A 23343-nucleotide genomic window follows, 5' to 3' on the forward strand; every position below is an offset into this window, starting at 1 on the left:
GACTGGATCCAATAAAGAACAGTGTGTGTGTGTGTGTGGTAATTCAACTTGTTCAACCTCTTCAAAACCGTCTCCTTTTTTTTACCTTTAGTGCACTTATTTACTTCCTGGTTTACACCTTTATTTCATCCTCTAGTCTCTGTTCATCCCTCCTCCCGATGCGTGAAATGTCGCAGGGCAGCCTCCATATGCCGTCGGCAGGAATGTCGAGCGTGCTGGAAGCGCTGACGTACTTCACGATGTGTGCGTGCGTATGTGTGTTCTATATTCGGTGCCCTGTGTGTGCCGGTACATACGTCGTGCTGCTGCAGGACGAGAGGCGTGTCCAAATGCAGAAGCATGTGACCAAGTGGCATAATTACAGGCAGTGGCGGCTGGTGAAATTGGGGGGGGGGGGGGGCAGTTTAAATATCACTCAACAATGAGAAGAAAAGAGGTTTTGAGTAGAATATTGTTTTTAAAAAAACAAAGCTTTATTTAAAGAACACAGCGTGCTCATCAACACTGTCCAATAACAACTGTCAACACACTAACTTTGGGCATGAGAGGTTCAGAGCAGCTTTAAGGAACATTGGGTTGGGTTTCAGAGGTTTGCAAAATAAAAGAGTTTCACCCTCACATGAAAGAGGTTCAGAGCAGAATAGAGTCAGAGAGATCACATGTTACATTGGGTGACAGAGCAGACCCACTACTGTAAAGAAAAGTAGCCTCCTCTCTTTAAAGTGGTCACTTTACTCTCTGGTTAAAGTCATCATGTCTGTAACCAGCCTGTTTCCATTATTCTTGAGGGAATGTGTCTGTTTTTCAGAACTTCTTCGTTGTGTTTTCGATGCCAGTTCGGTCTCCTTCTGCTGCTCTGCTCTGCAAACAGGGTTAGCTTCATGCTGTTAGCGAGTTAGCTCCATGCTCTTAGCTAGATAACTGCGGCAAGATTCGTTCTTTACACTTGTCTGCAGCTCTTTAGATCCCTCCCCCCGTTGTAGTCCAGAGAGTTTCAGTCCCTTTGGAACAACAGACAGGGGAAACTAGACAACGCATTACTCACTGAGCCTCCAGCTAACAGCTCCGTTAGCAACCTGCTCCCGTAGCTCCGTGGAGCTCTCTGGCTGAGGGAACATCCGTCTCTGATCTGCCGAATAGTCCAATCACGTGAAATAATAAAACGATGTCATTGGCCAACGAGCGCACATTTTTGCGACCCAAGATTCACGTTTCATCCGCCAATGAGAAGCCGGTCCTTGCCGAAACGACTGCAATATTTTCTCGATGCCGTACACACACGTTAGATCGCCTCGAAAAAGGGGAGGGGCTTCTCTCCGTGATAATGGCGATATATTATATTTTTTCACATTAACTTAAGTGGTTGTTGACAGGCTGACGGTCTCCCACACACATTTAGCGCGTCAACACGGTATATTTACTATTTAAATGATTTGGCATATAATGTTTTTTGACAGGATATTATTTTTTTCTTCTTCTTCTTTTTTTTTTTCATCTACAAATTTTAAGAGGGGCGGCGCCCTAGTGCCCCCTATGGACGAACCGTCACTGATTACAGGGCGTGGAATACGAGGGTATAGGTTATAGATCAACACCAGGTTACGTCTAGCTTTTATTTTTCATATTGAGGCCAGACCAGATCAGAATTAGGGTTTTATCATATTTATTAAACAAATCAAGGTAGCAGAGAGAGTGACTTCGCTGGTTTAGAGGTTTTTCATTAAAATTCCTCTCAGGTGCCCATTCCTGTGTGTGCATGCGTGTCAGCCGAAGCTTAGCGCAGCCATGTCGCTCAGTGTGACTGTGACTTTTCTAACAGACCCTGAGGGGGTACGCTTCACCCCGCCCGCCGCCGTCATCAACACGCCGAATCACATGTTGCAAATGTCAACTTCCTGACATATGAAGTCACAACTCTTCCTTGTTGACTCGTCGTGATATTTAGCTCCTTGTTTGAAGCGAAAAATAAAAACACATCGGACGGTCGAGGCTCAGAGGAGATTTGAACCAGAAACCTTGAGACCAGTGTGGGGGGGGGGGGGAGGCAGTGAAAGTATAGCTGTGGAGGAGAGACTCAAGTCACTTAACCTCTGCATGTTCCAGTGGAGCTGCTCTCTGGCCACACTGCGTGTGCCGGGCAGCGCTCAGGACTCTCAGGAGTGACCGCACCGAACACAATGAATAAGACACGCCGGGGAAGATGGTTACAAATGTCTCTGGGAAAATAAAGGCCAACGATGTCAGGCACAGGCCACTGAGCTCAATTTGTGTCGTCTGCTGGTTGGATCGCGTCAACGTGGTTTGAGACGGAGGCAAATTAAATTCATGTACTTTTTTACTGGAAACAACTTCCAAAATAAAAACGTTGTTCTCGTGATGGACGGGATGGCTCATTGAGTCAAATGCAGCTGTGCTTCTCCTGCTATGAGAGAGTTTGCCGTCAAGGTGCTCATGTTCATGTTCGAGGTGGATCGACATGAAGAAAAAGCTGCTTAGGTAAAAGGTCATAAATCCAACGGGAAAATGTTGTGTTCGAAAATAACGCTTTGAAAATGGAAGATTGTGTGTGGACGGGTTTATTGAATCCAAACCTTTTTTATTGAAAATAGAAATTTATGAAGCACACTTTGAACACTGAGTCGATCTCCTCGTGTTCTGCTATAGGTGGGCCGCAGTGCGACCATGTTGGTGTGTGAAATCTCAGCCCTGCCCTCTTCCTCAAGCGACATCATAACCCGAAAACCTACTGGTAGTTAAAAATGAAAAGAGAACTATTGATCGTTTTTTCATCACGTAAAATACTCCGATGCCTGTTACACCGTCCCCAGACAAGACCTCATCGGCGGCGACCTCTCCCCCAGCTGTCTCCCCTGTAACATGCCTAATCCTGGCCAGCAGCGCTAGATTCATTTCAGAAGTGTGTGTGTGTTTGTGTGTGTGTGTGTGTGTGTGTGTGTGTGTGAATGAGGGAATAACACAAGACAATTTAACCACACATTTCTTCTCTGCTTCTGAGCCTGAGCGCCTCCACTCTCTCTGCCGCTTGACCACACACTCGCTTGCACACCGTACGCTAGTAGTACAAGTGGACTGCACTTAAATCCAGACTTTTTCCCACGCTAGCACTGCGAGCGTCAAAGCTTGGCGAGGTATTTGACACATTGTTCTCTTCATTTACTCTCGTTCAGTCAGCCATCTAATGCACCCTTGGACCTCCGATCCTGGCGGAGACGCCTTCATCTGACTCCAAACACATCTATCTGCACCTTTATTCCTTTTTAGATTCATATAAGAAAGTATTAAGACATTATTTATGTGTATGGGAACTGATCTGCAGCACCAAAAGGCTTGGTGAAAGTTGTTGGGTGCACCTATCTCTGTAGACAGATGCTGCATTCACATGCACAATCTGTGGGCAGGTGACTTTTTCTTTGCTCCGCCCCGATGCGCGCGCACACGCCGGCATCGGAGCTCTGCAGCGCGCGAGATAGAGAGCCGAGAAGTGTTAACGCGACACGTAGAGACAGAAATGACATGCTGCTGTGTAGAGACGATCAATAACAGACGGCTGTTTAGTTTAATAAAAGAACAAAGACGTCTTTAAGAAAAGGGACCTTCAATTACTTCTGCTGTAATCTGGCGCTATAGAAAAAATTACAGGGTGGCGGGCGGAGATTTTTATTTTTTTTTCAACTCAAAATTGTCTGGGAGCCATATGCCGTCACCAGAAGAGCCATATATGCATGAGAGCAACCAGTAAAATAAGTTTCTCATAATAAGCCCAGTGCTATAAGGACCAGAGAACATTTATTATGAAGGTTCATTCTTTTTAAGTGCACGGACGGCGCCAATGTTGGCTGATAGGATCATCTTCCTTTGGACATTTTGACATGTCATAGCAGGACAAGCACAGGTTGAATTAATATCATTGAAATTGGTGAAATCCTTTAAGGTGTGCGATTGCCAGCTCTCCATTGTGTACACAGGCTCACGAGCACTGCTTACTGGCTACTGCAATGGAAATATAGAATGTTTTTAGTTGCACCTGCGACTTTCCTGGTGGGACAAAGTCTATTGATTGTCCAAAAAGCAGCCGTTTTGACTTGTCAGAAATGGAAAAGAACAGGTGTTACAGTGCTGATAAAATGAATGATGGCTGTGCTCTATGTGCAGTACGTTCACCTTCAGACAGCCATGTCAGCCAGTGGATATAGGCCCTTTTCACAGCAGCCATTTTAACATGTCATAGCAGGGTCAACGCAGGTGTAATTGATTGCGGTCCCATTCTACTCCTGTGAGCAGGCATGCTCAATACCAGGGCCCACAGGAAACATCATCAATGTGACACCTGTGCTCTTCCTGCAATGGTACGTCAAAAAAGCTCCTGTGAAAAGGGCCAATTCTGCGTCATTGGTCGGTTCATAGACTACGGTCATTGCAGCAGGCCCTCAATTTTTGAAACAATTGTGACATATTTTTAAATTGTGCTGCAGGATTTATTTGGTTGCACAAGCTCCGAATCAGAAAGCCAAAAACAGCACGACAAGGGGCCGTTGAATATAGGACCCTGAAACTGAAGCAGCTGAATGTAATTCTGCCATCGTTTATTATATTATTTAGATGTGTTTTTTTATTGCTGTGACATGTTAAAACTTCTTCTATGAAAAGTTATGTTTCGACAATTGTTATTTCGGAGAAAACAGAAATATTATTTCCACAAAGAAATGTACTCTAAAATAAGATGGATGTGATGATCATCATATTTAAAACGGGACCACTGACCCGACGCTTCAAACTGATTGTAAATCGTCAAACATCTGTCGGTCCAGATTTCGGTTGATGCTCCATGCACAAGCTTTTGTATGAGCAGCCAAGTCCATCCGTCATCTGCTGCATGCACAAAGCCCCGCCCACCCTCAACCTGAGCGGAGGTCTGATCAGCAACAGGAATTGAAAACACCCAAGTGGGTTTTTTGGTTGTGAACCTGTTTTGAGGATGGGGGATTCATCGAAAGCAAACCAGATTATTTTTAGTCTGGCTGCCTACATTTCACACTACCTAAAGGATGACAGCGCATGGTGAGAGGGGACATGTAATTATTCGAAGGTGGCTCGACTCTTATTTCCTCTCTTGCTCCTGTCTCTCTCTCTCTCCTTCTCCCCCTCTCCTTAAGGGGGGGGGACAGGCAAATGCTCCAGCTGCCAGGGTATGACAGCATCCACAAATCACTGCATTGGGGGAGCAGCAAGTGGGGTAGAGGCAGAAGGGGGAGGGGGGGGGGTGTATGTGCAGATCGTGGAGTGATAGGGGAATATATATTATTTTTAAGGATGAAAAAATAGAGTATAACCCGGAAGCACGTCAGAGCAGTCGGAATGATATTTAATCCGTGGAGTGATTTCTAACTTTCCACAGGGGCGAGTGAACAAGTTGATGGCGTTCCTGTCAACATGCATGCTGCATTAGGAAGTAGGCAGATTGCTTCTCTGTGAGACAACACCGCGACTGGATGGAGCGAGTCTCCATTCTGCTTCTCCGTCACTCTCATGTCAGGTTTTTTTTTTATCCATCTGCTCCCCCTGTTTCTCCTCACGAGGCGCCTCGCTCCCGCTTTATCTCTCTGTCTCCCCCATCCCATCACACCTCTATACCCCGGGATGTTCCACGGACTTTCTCCTTCTCTCCTGCCACTCTTTGCTCCTGTCCATGATGTCTTCTTCCTCCATCCTGTCCTACCTTTGTGCGCCCTCCATCCATACCCCCACCCCTCAGGGTATATAGCAGCCAATTAACAGTCTGTGCAGGATAAGCTAACCCCACCCCCACCCCCCTCAGGTGGCCTTTGTAGCACGGAACCAGTCTTCCATGTAAATCGGTCAGAGCGTACCAAGATGGAAGCACACATAGGGGGGTTGGGAGGTGGTGGTGGTGGGTTGTTTGGACCGAAGGGGATTTGAAGGTCAAAAACAGGCATGCACATGCACACACACACACACACACACACTCACACACAGGGTCTGTCTGAGAGTCTGTGGAGCATCAATCACTGTTAGACATGGCGAGTGGGCACACGAGCAAGAGATTCACGCTTTAGGAAACACGGCGAGGAGCTGGCTCCTGATCCGACAAGACAAAGGGACAGAGAGAAGGACTGGCTCAGAGTGTGTGTGTGTGTGTGTGTTGTGAATGACCACACTGAATGTGTGTGTTCTAGTGCAACTTGTGCGTTTGTACGCAGTCCTCATGGGCAGTCCACGTGACCGAGGTGTTTGTGTGTGTTTCTTCCAAAGGATGTGGCGGAGAGTAAAACCTGCCGCATGAAGAGGAGCTCACAGCATCTCTCAGAGCTGTAGCTCTCTACATTCGATGGCTTCCTGTTCGGAGGTTTTTAGTTTAAAATATTCTGTAATATTATTCATAAGATGCTGTACGTTAATCCTCTATTTCCACTTCCCCACTTCTAATTTAATATAATTCATTCACACACAGATCAACTGGTCAGTACATGTGTACCGTCTAGTGGTGGACGATACAGAAATATCTTTATTCCCTTAAAGTATGAAAGCAACACTAGAGCAACATGTAAAATGTTCACGGTAATGAAGCAACAATGAAGAACTCAATACATTACAGGATTAATAAGAATTAGAAAAAGCAAATATCAGATCTTATTGTGTGGGTTGTGTGTGTCTTCATGAAGCTGCACTGCAGTCTGTTGTGTGTTCCTGTGAGTTTGTGTGTGTGTGCGTGTGAGTGTGTGTGTGTGTGTGTGTGTTTGTGTGTGAGTGCAGAGGAGCCATAGGCAGGAGTGGTTCTGAAACCGAGAAGAACTAGAACGGGCACTCGGTAGAGCGCATACCTTCGCATATCACAAGATTGGGCATTGAATTATGAACATGTTGGCATTAGTTGCATGCCAATTGGATATAAATTGACAGCGCTATGGTAAAAAGAAGATGTCGACCTTTTCATGACCTTGACCTTTGACCGGATTGATCCCAAAATCTATTCAAATGGTCCCCGGATAATTACCAATCATCCCACCAAATTTCATGCGATTCGGTTTAATACCTTTTGTGTTATGCGAGGAACACGCATACAAATAAATAAATAAATACACGGCGATCAAAACATAACCTTCCGCATTTTCAATGCGAAGGTAATAAAGCGGCGAGTTTACCTAGTGGCAAATGATATCCCATAGACCGACCATTTTATGATATTTTGTTTTGTGTTTGTCTGCATTTTTACTTTATTTTACTTTCCAAACTTTGTCCGCATTAGCTCCCCAGGCCGGGGGAGGCCATTGGGTAAGAGCCTGTTCATCTGCGGAGCTGTGTTTTTGATTTTATCCGGTCTACTGCAGCCATGAAACGGGGAACATATGAGGAGTTTGAAAAATGGAATCCTTAACTTAAATTAATATTGTTGTGATGCAGCTTAAATTAACGATATAGATAGTTTTGAAGAAATAGTTCAGTTTCAGTGTTGTTTATGGGCCAGACCACATGAACCTCCTGTAGTCTGTAGAGGTCACTTCATCCAGACAGCAATGAAGATGTGTTGTGATTTTATCCAGAAAAATATCAAAATCTAAGTAAGAAAAATTTATTGATTGATATTTATATCTCTAATTGGTCTGACTCTTTCATCAGCTTTTCATGTTGAAGGTTGTGAAACTAAATTGTTGTTAACATGTGTAAAAGGTATACGGTGTTACCCTGAGAGTTCACATGAAAAGAGAAGGTTTGAGGTTTTTGTCTCATTATTCATCCTCATGTCACCGTCTACTGACTCAACTACTTCTCACTGCAACACCTACACAAGAAAATTGGATATTTCAGAACTACGTCAATCCATCTTTGGGGGTTTGAGTAGCTGGAACGCGTTAAGGTTTATAACGTGCACCTCCAATGCTGCAGAAACACAGACGACACGTGCAGCATCAACGCTGGTAGGTGGCTCTACTCCGATGGTTGCCTCTGTGGAGGATTCAAAATAAGCTATTCACATAAATTAGCATTACACAGAGAGAGAGAAACTCCTTGTCTTTCTCCTTTTTTTGTTACCTTCAAGGGTATAATTATAAGATGCTGCATGAGCTCTTTTTCCTTCAGCGTAGGATTGCAGTTAATATTCTTGATCAGTCGCCGCTCGCCAAGTGTTGTAGTGGGAGCCGTAGAGTGAAGGAGGAGGCCGACTGGCTGCTGGCTTTTTATGGTGCTGCGTGGAGTAAGTGAGCTGAGTGATTCCACCACCGCCGCCGCCGCCTGGAGAATATGAATGAGATGATTCTCACAGGTGCACACACATAAAACACATACAAAGACTCAACCACCCAAACCACGAGGGCTCAGACTTCCGTCTCTAACAATAATAATAATAATGCATTTAAATTATATAGGTGCTCAAAGACACTTTACATCACATAATTAAAACATCCTACAATCTCTACATAAAGAGTAACTCAAATGACCATACAAACAATAAATGAAAACAAGTAGAGCAAAGTGCACACAATCACACATTTAAAAGATGAAGGGGTGGGTTTTGATTTGGGATTTGAACAATTTAAATGTCGGTAAATGTTTTTGTGTGATCAACTCTTTTATTGGTTTTCGAGATATGCACATGCAAAATAGATGTACACACAGATGTATACAAAGGTACTCAGACAAAAAACATACAATAAACTAGAACGGGCACTCGGTAGAGCGCATACCTTCGCATATCACAAGATTGGGCATTGAATTATGAACATTTTGGCATTAGTTGCATGCCAATTGGATAAAAATTGACCGTGCTATGGTTCCAGGACCTCGACCTTGACCTTTGACCCGATTGATCCCAAAATCTAATCAAATGGTTCCCGGATAATAACCAAACATCCCACCAAATTTCATGCGATTCGGTTTAAAACTTTTTTTGTTATGCGAGGAACACGCATACAAATAAATAAATAAATAAATACACGGCGATCAAAACATAACCTTCCGCATTTTCAATGCGAAGGTAATAAATAATAAATAATAAATATAGAAATACTGGTAGACATGCAAGAACCTGTGCACATATTAACATATATATGCACATAACTGCATACCCTCATACATACACAAACATAAATACTATTAATTTACCCCCTCCTACTGTTGGCGACGCCCACCCCCCTCATTCATCTCCAGATATTATATAAGGGAATGTTTTATATTATGATACAATTACTTATATTGTTGAATTTTGCTTAAAGCCGTGGACCAGGATAAGATAGTTATTTCGTTAGCGCCATGTATTCTGGCTATTGAAAGTTCCATATTCACTATATCAAGGATTTTGGATGATGTGCCATAAAGAATTCTAATTCTGGAGGCGATGAAGGCGAGGATCAAAGTTTCAGAAGCAGATGAGGAGAGTGATGGGCGGAGACGGGCAATGTTTTTAAAGTGAAAGAAGGCGGTTCTGGTGATTTGTTGTTTGTACACGTGGAAAAACACACACACACACACACACACGCACACACAAACACACACATGCGCGCACACACACACAGGGGAATGAACAGGAGAGGGTACATGCGTTGCGAGAGTAGAGAGGCCCATTAACCTCTACAATCACTTACAGGCCCTCCACCATTAGCCAGAGGGGAGGCCGAGTCAACAAGCATGACACAAACACACAAATGCTCACACACGTATCGATAAATGTTTAGACACATGCATGCAAACTGAAGTGGGATGACAATGCACACGCACACCGTCGCACACAAAGCGTATGAGCGGTAATGTGGTCGCTCTTTGAACAGTTTGACGTGTTGGCTGCAAGGGAAGGACGTTAAATGTAGGGCTGAAAACAAATATTATGTATTGTAATTGTATTTTTGAGTTGATTAATGAATCGATACAAAATAAAAAAGGTAATTATATGTTTACAGAGGCTGGTTTTGTCCAACCAACAGTCTAAAACCAGATATATTGAGTCCACAATGATAACGATAAAGCAGTTAATCCTTATAATTTGAGAAAGTGGGATATGAAATGAAGGAAAACTATTTTATTTTAGGAACTGTGTGTTCAAAGGGATATTTTGTCAAAAATGTAATGTAACATTAATGATTGTGTTTTCTTTAGTGTCTAATCATCTTAAAAATGAATAATTGTGTTTTTGTTAGCTGAGATTGAGCCGTTTATATATCTACATACGAGGCGTCTCTTCTTCTCGGAGCCAATCCCCATGTTTCCATGGTAGCTCAGAACAGACGCACTAAACACTAAAGGGACATTCCCGTTGTCACGCTTATTTCCACCGGCCTCAGTTCTTCCACACGCTTGGCACACATGAGCAGCTTCAGTCGGCTGCCATCTGCAACCTCACAGCGACCTAATCCACACACGGCACCTTCTTAAAAGGCGACGTAGGCATTTAGTAGGTTAACAAGGTTGGTCATGTTATTCCTACCCGGATAATCGACTCATTGTTTCAGCTTTACCTCAGGGTGACGTCCCCACATGGTTCAAAAGAAGAATGACATTTAGAATGTATTTAATGCACATTAGTATTTAACTTTATTGTTGAAACACACACAGTTCAACATATTTATGTAGATATTCCTTTATTCGTCCCACAGTGGGGACATTTCAGGATCACAGCAGTGGGTGCACATGAAAGCATAAATAAAAATAAAAGATAAAAACAAAACACAATACTAAATACTAATACTAATACTAAAATGCTAAATATACAGAGGAAACAAAATATATTCTATACACAAGACAGTGACCAAAGTTAATTTCCAGCAGGAAATGGAAAGTCAATGAAGAGTCTTATATCTCCTCTTCTCTTTCTGTCTCTGTTCTTCTCTCTTTTCCTCTGATTGCATCGTCAGTGTCACATCAAATACTGCAGATCTTGACTAGAGAACAGTCCGACTCACCTTGCTACATCTCTTGTTATCATTCATTATTAACCACGAGTCAAAGTAAGTGTGTGTGAATGGATGTCTGATAGAGTTGTGCATATATATCAGGCTTCCATGTGTGTGGCCATGAAGCTGTGTGTGTGTGTGTGTGCGTGTGTGTGTGTGTGTAAACCTCCTTGGATGGTTGTCCAGTAAATGGGGAGTATCCCGCTAACACGCCGAGCAGCATATAAACCTAGACGCAGTCGCACTCACACACATCGCACTCACACACATCGCACTCACACACACATATATTCTATTCTATCACTGTCATCCTCCTTTATACATCAAATTACGAGCGACTGGGCCAACTTCTGAGGCCACGCTATCAAAGTGACACCAAGGGAGGGCAGCTCTTGTGTAATGATAGGCTTGTAGCATGTACAGCCATACACACTCACACTCGTACAACCAAGTCAGCTACGTTTATCATTTTCTTTTACTTCACTCGCTCTCACTGTAAATATTCCCCCCTTTTTTTTTGCAGTAAACATTTTAGACAACATATCGTATCCTTGACTTTCTGTCTTTCTTTCCATGCTCTCTTCCTCCTCCATTTCCAGCACCCTCCCTCTCTTCCTCAATATCTCCTCTCCTCTCACCTTTATTATAATCCTTTGGCGGCATCAAAGGTCTATTCAGTAATATTTCATAGAGAGACTAATATGCACACATCGTGCCCTTTCTTCTGGATGCATACATAATTAAGTGCACGCCTGATGATCTCCTTTCTCACCACCTGGCAGTGGTTGGAAGGTGAAAGTGTGTGTCCATATGTTGTGTTATAAGTTTGTGTTTTCTCTCTGACCTTGACCATGTGTTCTGCTTGTTATGCCTCGTTTAAAAGTTCTTACACACACTCACCAGCAACCATCAAGCATCCAGATTTAAAATGTATTCTTTATTTCTGCTGACTTCTATCATGGATTCATTCTTTGTACTCTTTTAACAATAAGCTATATCCATAAAAACTAGTCTTCTTCTATTCTTAAACAAAGCCTAATTGTCTCATTATTGATTGACAGGGATTGTGATAAGGATGACAGCTTTTTTACAAATTAATTTCACCTTCAGCTCCTCACAGGTTCAGCAGTTTTTATGGCTCTTGGACAGCTACTAAATCATTTTAAAAAGACGTGGCTCTAACTCTGACAGACACGATTAATAAATTAGATTTAACAAACAATTTGTATCAATTATTTTTCTTCCCTCACCTCTTTTATAGGTACAATATTAACCCCATGGTCACAACTCAAATGTGTTTTTGCATTAAGAGGAGTAGGCCTCTAAATCTTTAGTGCCAGACTTGATGTTTACTCTGGTACAAAAGAACACAGAACAATAAATAATAAAGACATGTCTGTTTGTTAATAATCTGGTAGATCTGATCTGGTTACCTGCAGAGAAAGGTTTAATATAATATATATGTCTTTCTGGAGAAAAAAAACACAAGATCTTTTGTACAAGAGATACATTCATGTGTCTTTTACGGGAAGTTGAAGCGAAAGATATACAGGGTGCTTTGATTCAGAGCTCATAGAATGTGGATTCATGTTTCCAGATTATTATAGTGGGGCAACAGGATGGATGTTAGGAATTTAGATTAGATTTGATTAGATTAGATATTCCTTTACTAGTCCCACAGGTGGAAATTGCAGTATTTTGGGGATTTTTTATTTTTGGGGGGATCAGGGTTGCAGAAAGTAACTAAATCCCAATTAAACTTTATTTGAGTTAGATTTTTTTATGTTTGTTCATGATCCCATAACTATGGGGGTCAATTCGGACAAAACATTTATGTCATAAAAAAATATATTTTTTAAATATACTGCACTTTAATACAAATAAATGTGAATTGAAAGATATGATGTTATGTTCCAGTCGATGGTGTAAAGACAAGGCAGATTAAAACACCCTCAGACACATTGGTGTGACGGGATTACATTGTTGTAATCTACTGAGAGGAGTGAATAATTAATTAATTAATTAACTCGTTAACGCTCGTGCTTTGCGGCAGTAATCATGAGATCATGTCACCAAATCAACTTTTCTGAAAAAATGAATCCATGCTGAAGGTCTCGTAGGACTTGAAGTGGTCTGACCCTCTTGAAGCCGGTCTTTGAGTTGAGTTTCAGAGATGTGTGAGTCTCTGTGATGAAAGGGCATGTTCATCAATGAGATGAGCTCAATAATTCACTCGTTCTCTCTGGACAGCAGGACCGAGTGCACCTGTAAGCACCCGCTGAAGTGAGACACATATTGTAACCTATGAGAGGATGTTCACATCCACACCTTCTAGATTGCCCTTCCAATGGAAACAATACAATGCATTGTTATTAAATCTGCCCCACAAGCTATAAAACGCGCTGCACGCTGGCGCCCCTCTGCAGGCAGCTGCTGCCCTTCATCATCTCAGTATTATGACAGTGATTTGATGAATGACAGCAAATCAATTTCACCTGCTTGACTACCTGCAGTTCCTGACACAGGTTCAACAGCTCCTTTATATATATATTTATATATCAACTAGCTATAACAAATAGGTCAACTCATGGATATTGTCACAGATTAACAGGTGGCAGGAACACAAAAGGGCAAGCCATTTCAATGATTTTCTACCTATAACTATTCTACAATCTTCCTAAGAATAGAAACACATTTTTACAGAATGATGTATGAGGATAAGATACATAACAAGGGTAAAAGTACAGAAACATGTCCGTGTGGTGGGACTCTTTTAGAAAGGTGAAAGTGACCTTGAGGGAAGTGGTGCACAATTAAATGTGTTCATTCATCCAAATATGAAAACAAATAACAGATTCAATTGAGAATACATTCTGGATGATAAATCCAAGTCACTTTTGACCCATGTTGCACATTATTGGTGAAAAATATTTTTGCCAAAATAAAATATAAACAAAGTAATTCACACTTTGAATCGTGCTGAGCGTCAGAGTGTTAAACCAGTTCATACACAGAGTTCCTGACTTAAATGTAAGATGAGAGAGAGATAACGGTTGCTTTAGATCTGTCATCAATAAGCTGAGAGAGACAAATGACCCTCACTTGACCTCTGTAGTGCACCTGACCATGCGCAGTCCGAGGCCATTGATGTGCATTGCTTTCATGAAAGATTAGTTCAGGCAAATTAGATTAATGTGCGAGACCCAAATTGATTCCTGTTTCATAATGAGGTTTTCTTCACCTCTCCAAATATCTGCAGCTGCAGATGATTACACAACACACACACACATTGTGCATGTACCGATTACGCAAACACACACAGTTGATTTGACGCACACACAAGGTTACAATATTGCTTAGAAAACGCAGATATAGAGAAAATAGAACCCAGAGAACATCAGCACGTGTATGTGGGTAGCGAGTGAGTTTTAAATGGCTGTGCAGTGCAATAACCTCTTTTGAATAATTGAATCCTCAGAAGTTAAAAAGCGGTGGCCAGGGCTTTGCTTTGTTGTTCCTTGAAGAACAATTAGAGGGAGAAGGGGGGAGGGAGAGAGAGAAGGCTGTGGGGGGGGGGGGGGGGGGGGAATGAGTCATGGTGACTTTGAGGGGGGGCCTGTGGGACTGCAGACGCCTGTCAGTCAGAGAAGCTCTTTGTAGATAACGAGAAAGAAATAATGGAATAAAGAGGTACACTCACACCGTTCGCTTTACTGTTGCATAACATGCACACGCAAGAAAAGAAAAAAAGCATACACCCTCATGCATGCATACACTCACTAATTATCAAACACACGTCATGACTGCAGCTACAGAGAGTCTCTAAGTGTGTGTGTGTGTGTGTGTGTGTGTGTGCAAAGATACTTAATATTCGACTGCATATACCCGTCGCTGCGCATTTCTTAAGTTATGCCTGACAGGTTAACCAGCCTGACGACAACCTCGAGATGAACACGGATCTAGTGCGCAGCCACTTGACACTTTATTTGAGAACCGGGGAAACAGGTAAGAGACAAAAAAGAAAGGAAAATAAGACGGAAGCAAGAGAAAGAAGTGGGAGGAACAAAGTTTGCACCCAACAAAAAAGACCATGACATAAGAATAAAGATTGTGGAGAGAGGAGCAGCCTCTCCTCGCGTCGCCCTTTACTGAAGGAGTAGCGGGTGAGATGTGGTTGGGCGTCGAGGCTAATGGCGCCGTCCATTGTGCTGAAATGAAACAGTTGCGCTCTCAGTGGGACTCTTGATTGCTCTCCACATGGTGTTGAAAACATCTGATCTACATTCTGGCAAAGATGAAAACTGAGAGGGGACGTTCTCATCTTTTTTGTGTCCTCCTTCTTTTATATGTCTTCCATCTGTTCATCTCTCACCCCCTGACGTCCCCCTTCATTCGTTATTACGGCTTCCATCCTTCATTCCTACGTTATATATCATTAACAACATGTACATAGACGACAGTATCTATCAAATGCATCTGTCTGTATTCCTTTTTAGAGAGGAATTCATTTACTGAATTAATATTTTTATTTTATCAATGTATTTAAATGACAGCTCATTATATATAACTCTGCATGAGATAACTCAGTTTCATTCAGGTCAGCAAATTATTTTAGTATCTTTCATTTGGTTTTCATTTAGTTTTACCACTTATTATTAGGGCTGGGCACGTTAACGCGTTAATCTTGCGTTAACGCAGCACTTAATTAACGCCGACAATTATTTTATCGCGCATTAACGCATTAGCGCATTTTTTTTTTTTTGACAAAAGACAATACATAGACATAACACCTAGAGGACTATAAACAATGCAGACGACAAAACAATGGACATAACATCATAAAGTCAGAGTATTTGTGGGGGAAAAAGAATCTCAACAAATGACGGCAGGTATGAGACGCCCTCAAGACACACATCACACGGAGAATACACGAGTTGTATGAAAAGGAGAGGACTGCAAAGCGACAGCTTCACAACGTGCACCCTGTTGCTCTCACTGGGGACGACTGGACATCGGGTGACCAGACGTCCAGTTTTCCCCGGACATGTCCTGCTTTTGAGCCCTAAAAAATGCGTCCGGCAGGGATTCCAAAAACGTCCGGGATTTTGCTTCGTCGGATATTTGTTTTTCTCTGGGTTTTCATAAACTCGTATTTACCCCTGACAAGTTTTGGAAATGGTATCTCCCGTCTTACGTGAGCTCTGACGGTTTAGAGGACAGTCATTGGTCGACCGATCTCAGGGTTGCCAGATACACGATAATTATCCTCCAAATACAACCATTTTGAGCCTTTGGTACGATACTTCACCATCTCCAATCTGGCAACACGGAGCACCTCGCCGCCTCCACTAGTTCATTGTTGTTTGTGCGGCATACACTACAACCAGTGTCGCCGCTCCCATAATGCACTACGCGCTGTGCGTAGGGCACAAAGTCCTGAGGGGGCGCCACAAAATAGGCAACTAAAAAATCCTCATAGTTATAATAATTATAATGCCGATATTATTTCAGTCTAGAAATATTAGGCACCTTTTAGGCATGTATATCACAAAACAGCCAGAACAAGAGAGATGTTTAATCTCAGCCCCCCCCAGACGAAGTGTCCTCTTTTTCACAAACTCAAATCTGGTCACCCTACTGGACATCACTCTGTAACCACAATGACCTCGGAGTGACTGTGCATTATATTGATGAGAAGTGGGCGCTGCATTCACACGCCCTGACTGATGAAAACAGAGGAGACACATGATGCTGAAACGTGCGGGACACTTTACTGAAGTTGCACAGCAGTGGAATGTGTCAGATAAAGTCACCACACTGAGCAGATAGAGCACCAGAGATGATCGCTGCTGCGAGACGACTGCCTTTGATCATGTCCCTGCTTCAGTCTCCAGCGTTCTGTCACAGTGTCTCTGCATAACAGTGCATTTGACAATGTCCTGACAGATTTTATGGCACTTTAGTTCATATGGCAGAACATTTAAAATAAGTGTCAAGTTCTAGGAATTGACAAACTGCACTGAAAGTGTTTTCTGGTGTCTCACTCTAACAGGGACAACACATGTTATGGCACTTTCATTCATATGGCAGAACATTTCAAATAGAAGTGCGCTATACACTACTTTTGAATGAATTATTGGATTTTGCGTATACAAATGCGATTAATCGCGATTAATCGTGATTAATCAGGGAAATCATGCGATTAATCGCGATTAAAAATTGTAATCGTTGCCCAGCCCTACTTATTATCCTTATGAGCTGAAATTAAATCACTGTAGAATTTTGATAATTGGTTTCATGATCTTTCAATATACTTTTACCACTATTCCTTTCTGCCTTATGTTCTTCCTTCATTTACTTTCCTTGATCACATTATTAGTCTGTTTATCTCCCAATTATCTTTGCCTTCCCCAACTAGGGAGTTCAAGGTAAAAGACGCTGTCTGCCATGTTTATGACCACCGTGTGTGTTTGTTTGTGTGTCTCTGCGTGTGTAGTTCAATGCATCCAATGTGTGGGCTGAAGTCAGAACATAATGGTGTTATCCTGGGACAAGCCCTTGTTTACCATGCCAATAATAGAGTGTGAGATAGAAAGAAGAAGAAGAAGAAGAAGAATGTAGGGGTGATGATGGAGAGACTTCCTCATTAGACTCAGTGTACTGAAATGAATCCATTTACTCCATTTAACACACTCAAACCAGAGCGAGAAAGGCATTGAACGAGAGGACAAGTAATGAGTGCGATAACTCTCTCTCGTCATCGGATCACTGTATTTATGTGCCAGTTGTCATAAACACTTGTGATTTCGGAGAAATACGCACCACCGAATAAAAAACAACCCTTTTCATGCTTGTTTGCACGGCTATAAATTATAATAAAAATAATGGCAGAGGTTTTTAAAAGTGACAGGTGGGTGAGTGCTCCACACACATTGTGGCAAGACAGCAGATGGCCTGCTTCACAATCATGGAGAGAGGGAATAAAAGAGTAAGATAAGAAGAGTTATGGGAAAAACAAGTGAGCGAGGAAGTGAAGAAGGGAGGGCAGGAAGAGCGCTCAGCGAAGCAGCATCTGCTCCTACGCCGAAGATGTTTTCTTTGCATGATTTAAAGTAGCTACAGCACGATATACTCCACACGTGTATATAAGGGAGGCCCATATGTTATACTCATGCCACCCAATGAACGCAATAACATGCAAACAATTATGTTCAAGTTATCAATTGGGGCTGAACTAGAAGTTCAACATCATCAGCATTGTACTGATTCATATTTTCACGTGTTGTCCAGAAGGAAATATCAGTAATAATGTTTGAAGTGTGCTGTCTTATTTTCTTAAATAATATTAAAGTAAATGTTTGTTTGTGTAGGCTAGGGTTGCAATGGATACATATGTATTATCCTTTATGCCAAGCTAAGCTAACAAGATGGTTAGGATTCAGATATGACAGTGGCATTTTTTTTTCTCATCGAATACTCTGCAATAAAGTAAACAAGTGAAGTGAACAAAATTCTGAATAATTTTTTCTTCCTTTTTTTGCATAAAAATATTTGCGACAAATGATATTTTTTGAGATAATGTTGGTTACATGCAGTGAACAAGGGCACATGTCTGAATGTGTAGCTTCTGCTCTAATAATTTGATGTGCACATGGCCAGTCCCCTAAACAGCTGGTGCATTACTCAAGGATCCTTCTTTGTATCCTTTGCTACAGTCATATAGACAATGTGCCATCCCTTGTGCAATGATGACTTTTTCATGTGTCATGAAGTAAAAATTCTCCTTCATGGCCTCCTTTGACCTGTCCTGCCCTCCCAGTCCTTGTTTTTCTCCTTGCCTCTTCTTCTCTGATACACTTACATGAAATGATGTGTCATGTGACACTTGGCTGTTCATCCATTGCGCCCTACAGTTCTAGAAGTGCACTCATCTTAGCCAGCGTGGCTAGCAAGAGTCCAACTCTCTCCTTGTGAGTTGTCTGCACGATGCATGAAGCAAAAACAGGAGTCTCCTCTCGTTCTTTACCTTCCTGCTACCCATGCCACGCCCTCTTCCCTCCATCTCATTCCCTCTCTTCTTCCTCTTTCCTTCCATCTCTTTCTTTTCATGTGTGTGACAGTAGTCATGTCAGAGTAAGGCTGGCTGGAGCCCTTGGAGCAGTCTGCCTCTTTGATGTTGAGCCCTGCTGAATTAGGCCTTCACCCAGCGGTGCTTTACACACACACAAGCACACACACACACACACACACACACACAGCAGACACGAATAAATACAGAAAAGGATGCTGGTAACAAAGCATGCACATGCGAGAAATATCAACAACAACAACAACACTCTCACAAGCCATGCCGGTCTCCCAATGCCGTAATAATATTCTCCAAATCAATCACATCTAAACATTTTTTATTCATGCTCTAAGTCCTCATTTCCTTCTCTGCTTTTCTTCAATAAACATAAATTTGAATTATTATGAGTGCTTCTCCTCTGAGGCCTCCATACTATAGTACATCAAAGAATACGCACACACGCATGAACACATGCACGCATGCACACACACACACACACAGGGAAAATGTAGGACATTCAGAGAGAATTTATTCAAGAATACAGAGTACAGGGAAGAATGTATTCCCTTTCAATCTGCTCTCTCTTGCTCTTACAATATTATAGTTGTATGAAAAGTGACTAAAGCAAGAAGCCTACGCGATTACGCACAACAACCGGCAGCTGACCTCACATTTCATGGAATTAACATGACGAGTTAAAATGGAAATAGACTGTTCACAAAGAGAAATTCAATTCATTTGCAAAAAGATGGGACCTTGGTATCTGAGGTGCAGTTCCTAATTCATGTGAAGACAATATGTTTCAGCCCTGAGTGAGCTCATATCCACTGAACCTGATGAAACACTGAAGCTGCACTAATTGATATTCCTCAGCTCACATTGTATATTTTCTATGGCCCACTACTTAACTATATTCATTTCCACTTATTCCGCTACCTTCTCTAACAACAGACAGACGTAGTTAAACACATGCTGGTGGATTTAGTCGAGCATCGAGAAGCTTAAGAACCAGATAAATGCATTCAGAGCTTTAGGAGATCAATAATAGAGATAAAAGGAGAGTGAAAATAGGATTTATGTTCATCAGGTGGACAGAAACACGACTTCAAAAGAATGCTAATAGTCCTCCGTATCGGCTTGAAGTGTAAATAGGCCACTGTTTGCTACACGTCAGCCATATCAAGGGATGTCGTGTTTACGGCTAATTTTGCTGCATCCAAGTGACAACAAATTGGTTATTTCAGTCTTATTTAAAATGCCATGTCCTTCATTTTAATTAGGAATACTGTAGAAGTGTTAGTAGTTCATTAGCGTCACTCCTACAGCGACTGATATTTAAAATGACATTTTTATGTGTGATATTCGTTGTGTTTGAGAACAAATAGTTTCTGAACTCTTATACTGTAGCAATGTCACGTAGCAATGTCACGTTTATAATAACTTTTCTAAGGAGTTATTCACTCTGAATAAAAATAGATTCAGCAGTTTCCATCTTTACAGAACTAATAAATGTCCACACACCGTCTCTCGTTCCTGTTATTTTGTACAGTATTGTCAAAGCACTATTGTCAAAGTACAATATTTACCTCTCTCCCTCTCTCTCTCTCTCTCTCTCTCTCTCTGGTGGCCAGGAACAGCCCTGTGGTCAAACTGGAGACCAGCCAGGGAGCTTTCCATCACTCTCTCTAGCTTTCTGTTATTCTCTCTTTCTCTCTCTGTCTCTCTCTCTCTCATTATTTCCACTGTTGTTGGCTCGGTTTAATAATGCTTGAAAACATGAATGTAGGACACTTAAAGAGCAAAAGATGTTCTTTTAAATTGTATTAAAGGCAGAAAGCAGGATTTGTCATTTTTCAGTTTGTAAATTTGTAGTTTCCAGGTTTACGGTGCGTAAGATTCACACTTGTCGTTAAAGAAACTTTGTTGACTTGACACTTCACGTTGCTATATTTGCAGGAGGTTTTCTACGCTGTGTCCACCATTTCAGTAGCTTCCCTTTATATGTGTGCTTGGAATCTGACACCTGGTTGCAATGTTTAAAGAAGGTGACTCCAGGAAATCACAGAGAAATAAGAAGAAAATAAGAAAATAGAAACAGAGGTCTCTGCAGATACTAAATCCATCAATGTGCTATTTGCAACTGTTGCTGCTATCCACTTGCTAAGAGCTGTGTGGAGGCAAAGCCCATAATCAGCGATATGCTCTGAATTTCAGCACTTTAATGACCTCAAATTATCTGAAAAACCTAATTTATGTAGCCACTTAATTATTATTTTAGATTATTTGTATTTGTGTTTATTTGCTTGAAGGTTATGCACCTTTACGTTTCTATTGTTGAAGAGTTGGCAGATTATTATTATTATTATTGAGTGAGGAGGACATGTGGTACCAGCAGTTCACATAAGACAATAACAACTCACATTTCACACACACACACACACACACACACAGCTACACACGCATCCCTGCACTCCATGCCTCACACAGCGTGTCATCACTGCATATCAATTACACGGCGAAGCGAAGATCTATTTCTAATTCAATCAGTCAGCGCTGGTGTCACGTCCCTCGCTCTCTGGCTTTCTCCCTGCCTCGCCCGCCCTCTCTCCGCATCGCTCTCCTTTTCCCCCCATTTTAAGTAATGCGTCTCAGTCATCATGGGGCTGGTGGACGTGGGTGTCAGGTCAGAGGGTCTGTTCATGTGTGTGTGTGTGTGTGTGTGTGTGTTTGGGGTGTAAGGGTTTTCGAACCCAGTGGGTAACAATTGAACTTTTAAAGTTGAAGTGTTGACATTTTCAGTATTCAAATCAGAATCAGCTTTATTGACCAAGCATGTATACACAAACACAGACTTTGAGTTGTCAGTACATTGAATGGTAAACAGCATACATCTTCCTTTTCCAAAATGTAAACAATATAAAACAAAGCTCAGCTGTTCACAAGTGAAAACTTAAATATCAAAATTAGACTTAGTCCCATCTTTTCGTTTCCTGTTTCTTACTTGCATGAAGTGGATGAGAAGGGCTTTTTCTTTTTTCCAATTTTAGATTCCCAATTGAATCTGAAAAGGACTATACTACAGAGATTTAAACTCTGTGAATCATATTGTCAGGATGTTTTATAAATAAAGCACACTAAGAAGACCATATGTGTGTTTCCATGTGGATTATGATGACAGACCGACATTGGGTCTCTGTGCAACCTGCACAGCTAAATATGAATACATGTATACGGTGTGTTTCGAGGACAAAAACATGAATGTCATCTTAACCCTCCTGTTACCTTTCGGGTCAATTTGACTCCATTCAATGTTTAATGTCGGTGTTCTTTGGGGTCAATTTGACCCCAGGCTGTTTTTCACTGTGTCAAACATATAAGAACTATCAACTTTTTTATATATTTAAAGGGCTATTTAGGTAGTCAACAAACAAACATAAAGTACCTCACACTTAAACTTGGGAAACAATATTAATTCTAATAATTTTCTGGAGGTTTTAATTGCTGGGGTCAAATTGACCCCGAGGGTAAAATATGTCAGTAAATATAAAGGTAACAGGAGGGTTAAACATTGAATGGGGTGAAATTGACCCTTAGGTAACAGGAGGGTTAAATCAGAATCAATCCTAAAAGGCCCGGATGTACCACAGTTACAGAAGACGTCGTGTTACTCCATCTCGAGAATATTTTCAAAACACTAGTTGATGGATTTCCTTTGGCTAACTTTTTTTTTTTTATGTGCACAACATTTAAAATTTACATTTTCTTTCATTTCCCCAGATCATAACCATTTGAACAACGCAGGCTTGTCTCCCCTGGGCCCGGCCATGGCCTTGTCCCACCCTCACAACAACCTGGGAATTGGCTTCAACAAGTACACCTCGCTCAAGGCCGTTGGTAAGTAAGATCACACACACACACACACACACACACACACACACACACAGCAACTACATGAAGACACAGTGGATAAGACTAGTGTTAAAGAGTTCAGTGAGGTCAAATGCCGTACAGTATGAGCGAACTAAACGTCTCCATATTGCTACACACACTGAGTGTGTGAGTGGTTCAGGGACTGCAGCCACCCATTAGGATAATGATTTTGTAATGAGTTTGACTTGCATTTATGTTGACGCATGACTCGTTCCTGATGCGGCTGATTTAATATTCCTCCCTGTTGTATTGGACGTGGGCAGCCATGCTGGAAATATGACGGTGTTCAACCTTGGACGTCATTTCCATGTCCTGTGTTCACGGACAGCCGGTCACACGGCGGGTCCATGTCTGTTTGGCAGCAGTTAAGTCTGTCAAAATACATGTTTGAATATTTGTTCTCAAATAAAAAATAAGTTTGAA

The 23343-nt window shown here is 41.8% G+C and overlaps 1 protein-coding gene across 1 annotated transcript in view; it reads left to right on the forward strand.

Moving 5' to 3' along the window:
* Window positions 1-23343, forward strand: part of LOC130188617 (protein shisa-8-like) — a 107500-nt gene that overhangs the window by 61380 nt on the left and 22777 nt on the right. The window contains exon 5 of the mRNA XM_056407021.1: window positions 22768-22884. Coding sequence (XP_056262996.1) covers window positions 22768-22884 — 117 coding nt within the window. The remainder of the gene's footprint in view (window positions 1-22767; window positions 22885-23343) is intronic.

Source organism: Pseudoliparis swirei, chromosome 23 (genome assembly GCF_029220125.1).
Source record: "Pseudoliparis swirei isolate HS2019 ecotype Mariana Trench chromosome 23, NWPU_hadal_v1, whole genome shotgun sequence".
Taxonomy (NCBI): Eukaryota; Metazoa; Chordata; class Actinopteri; order Perciformes; family Liparidae; genus Pseudoliparis; species Pseudoliparis swirei.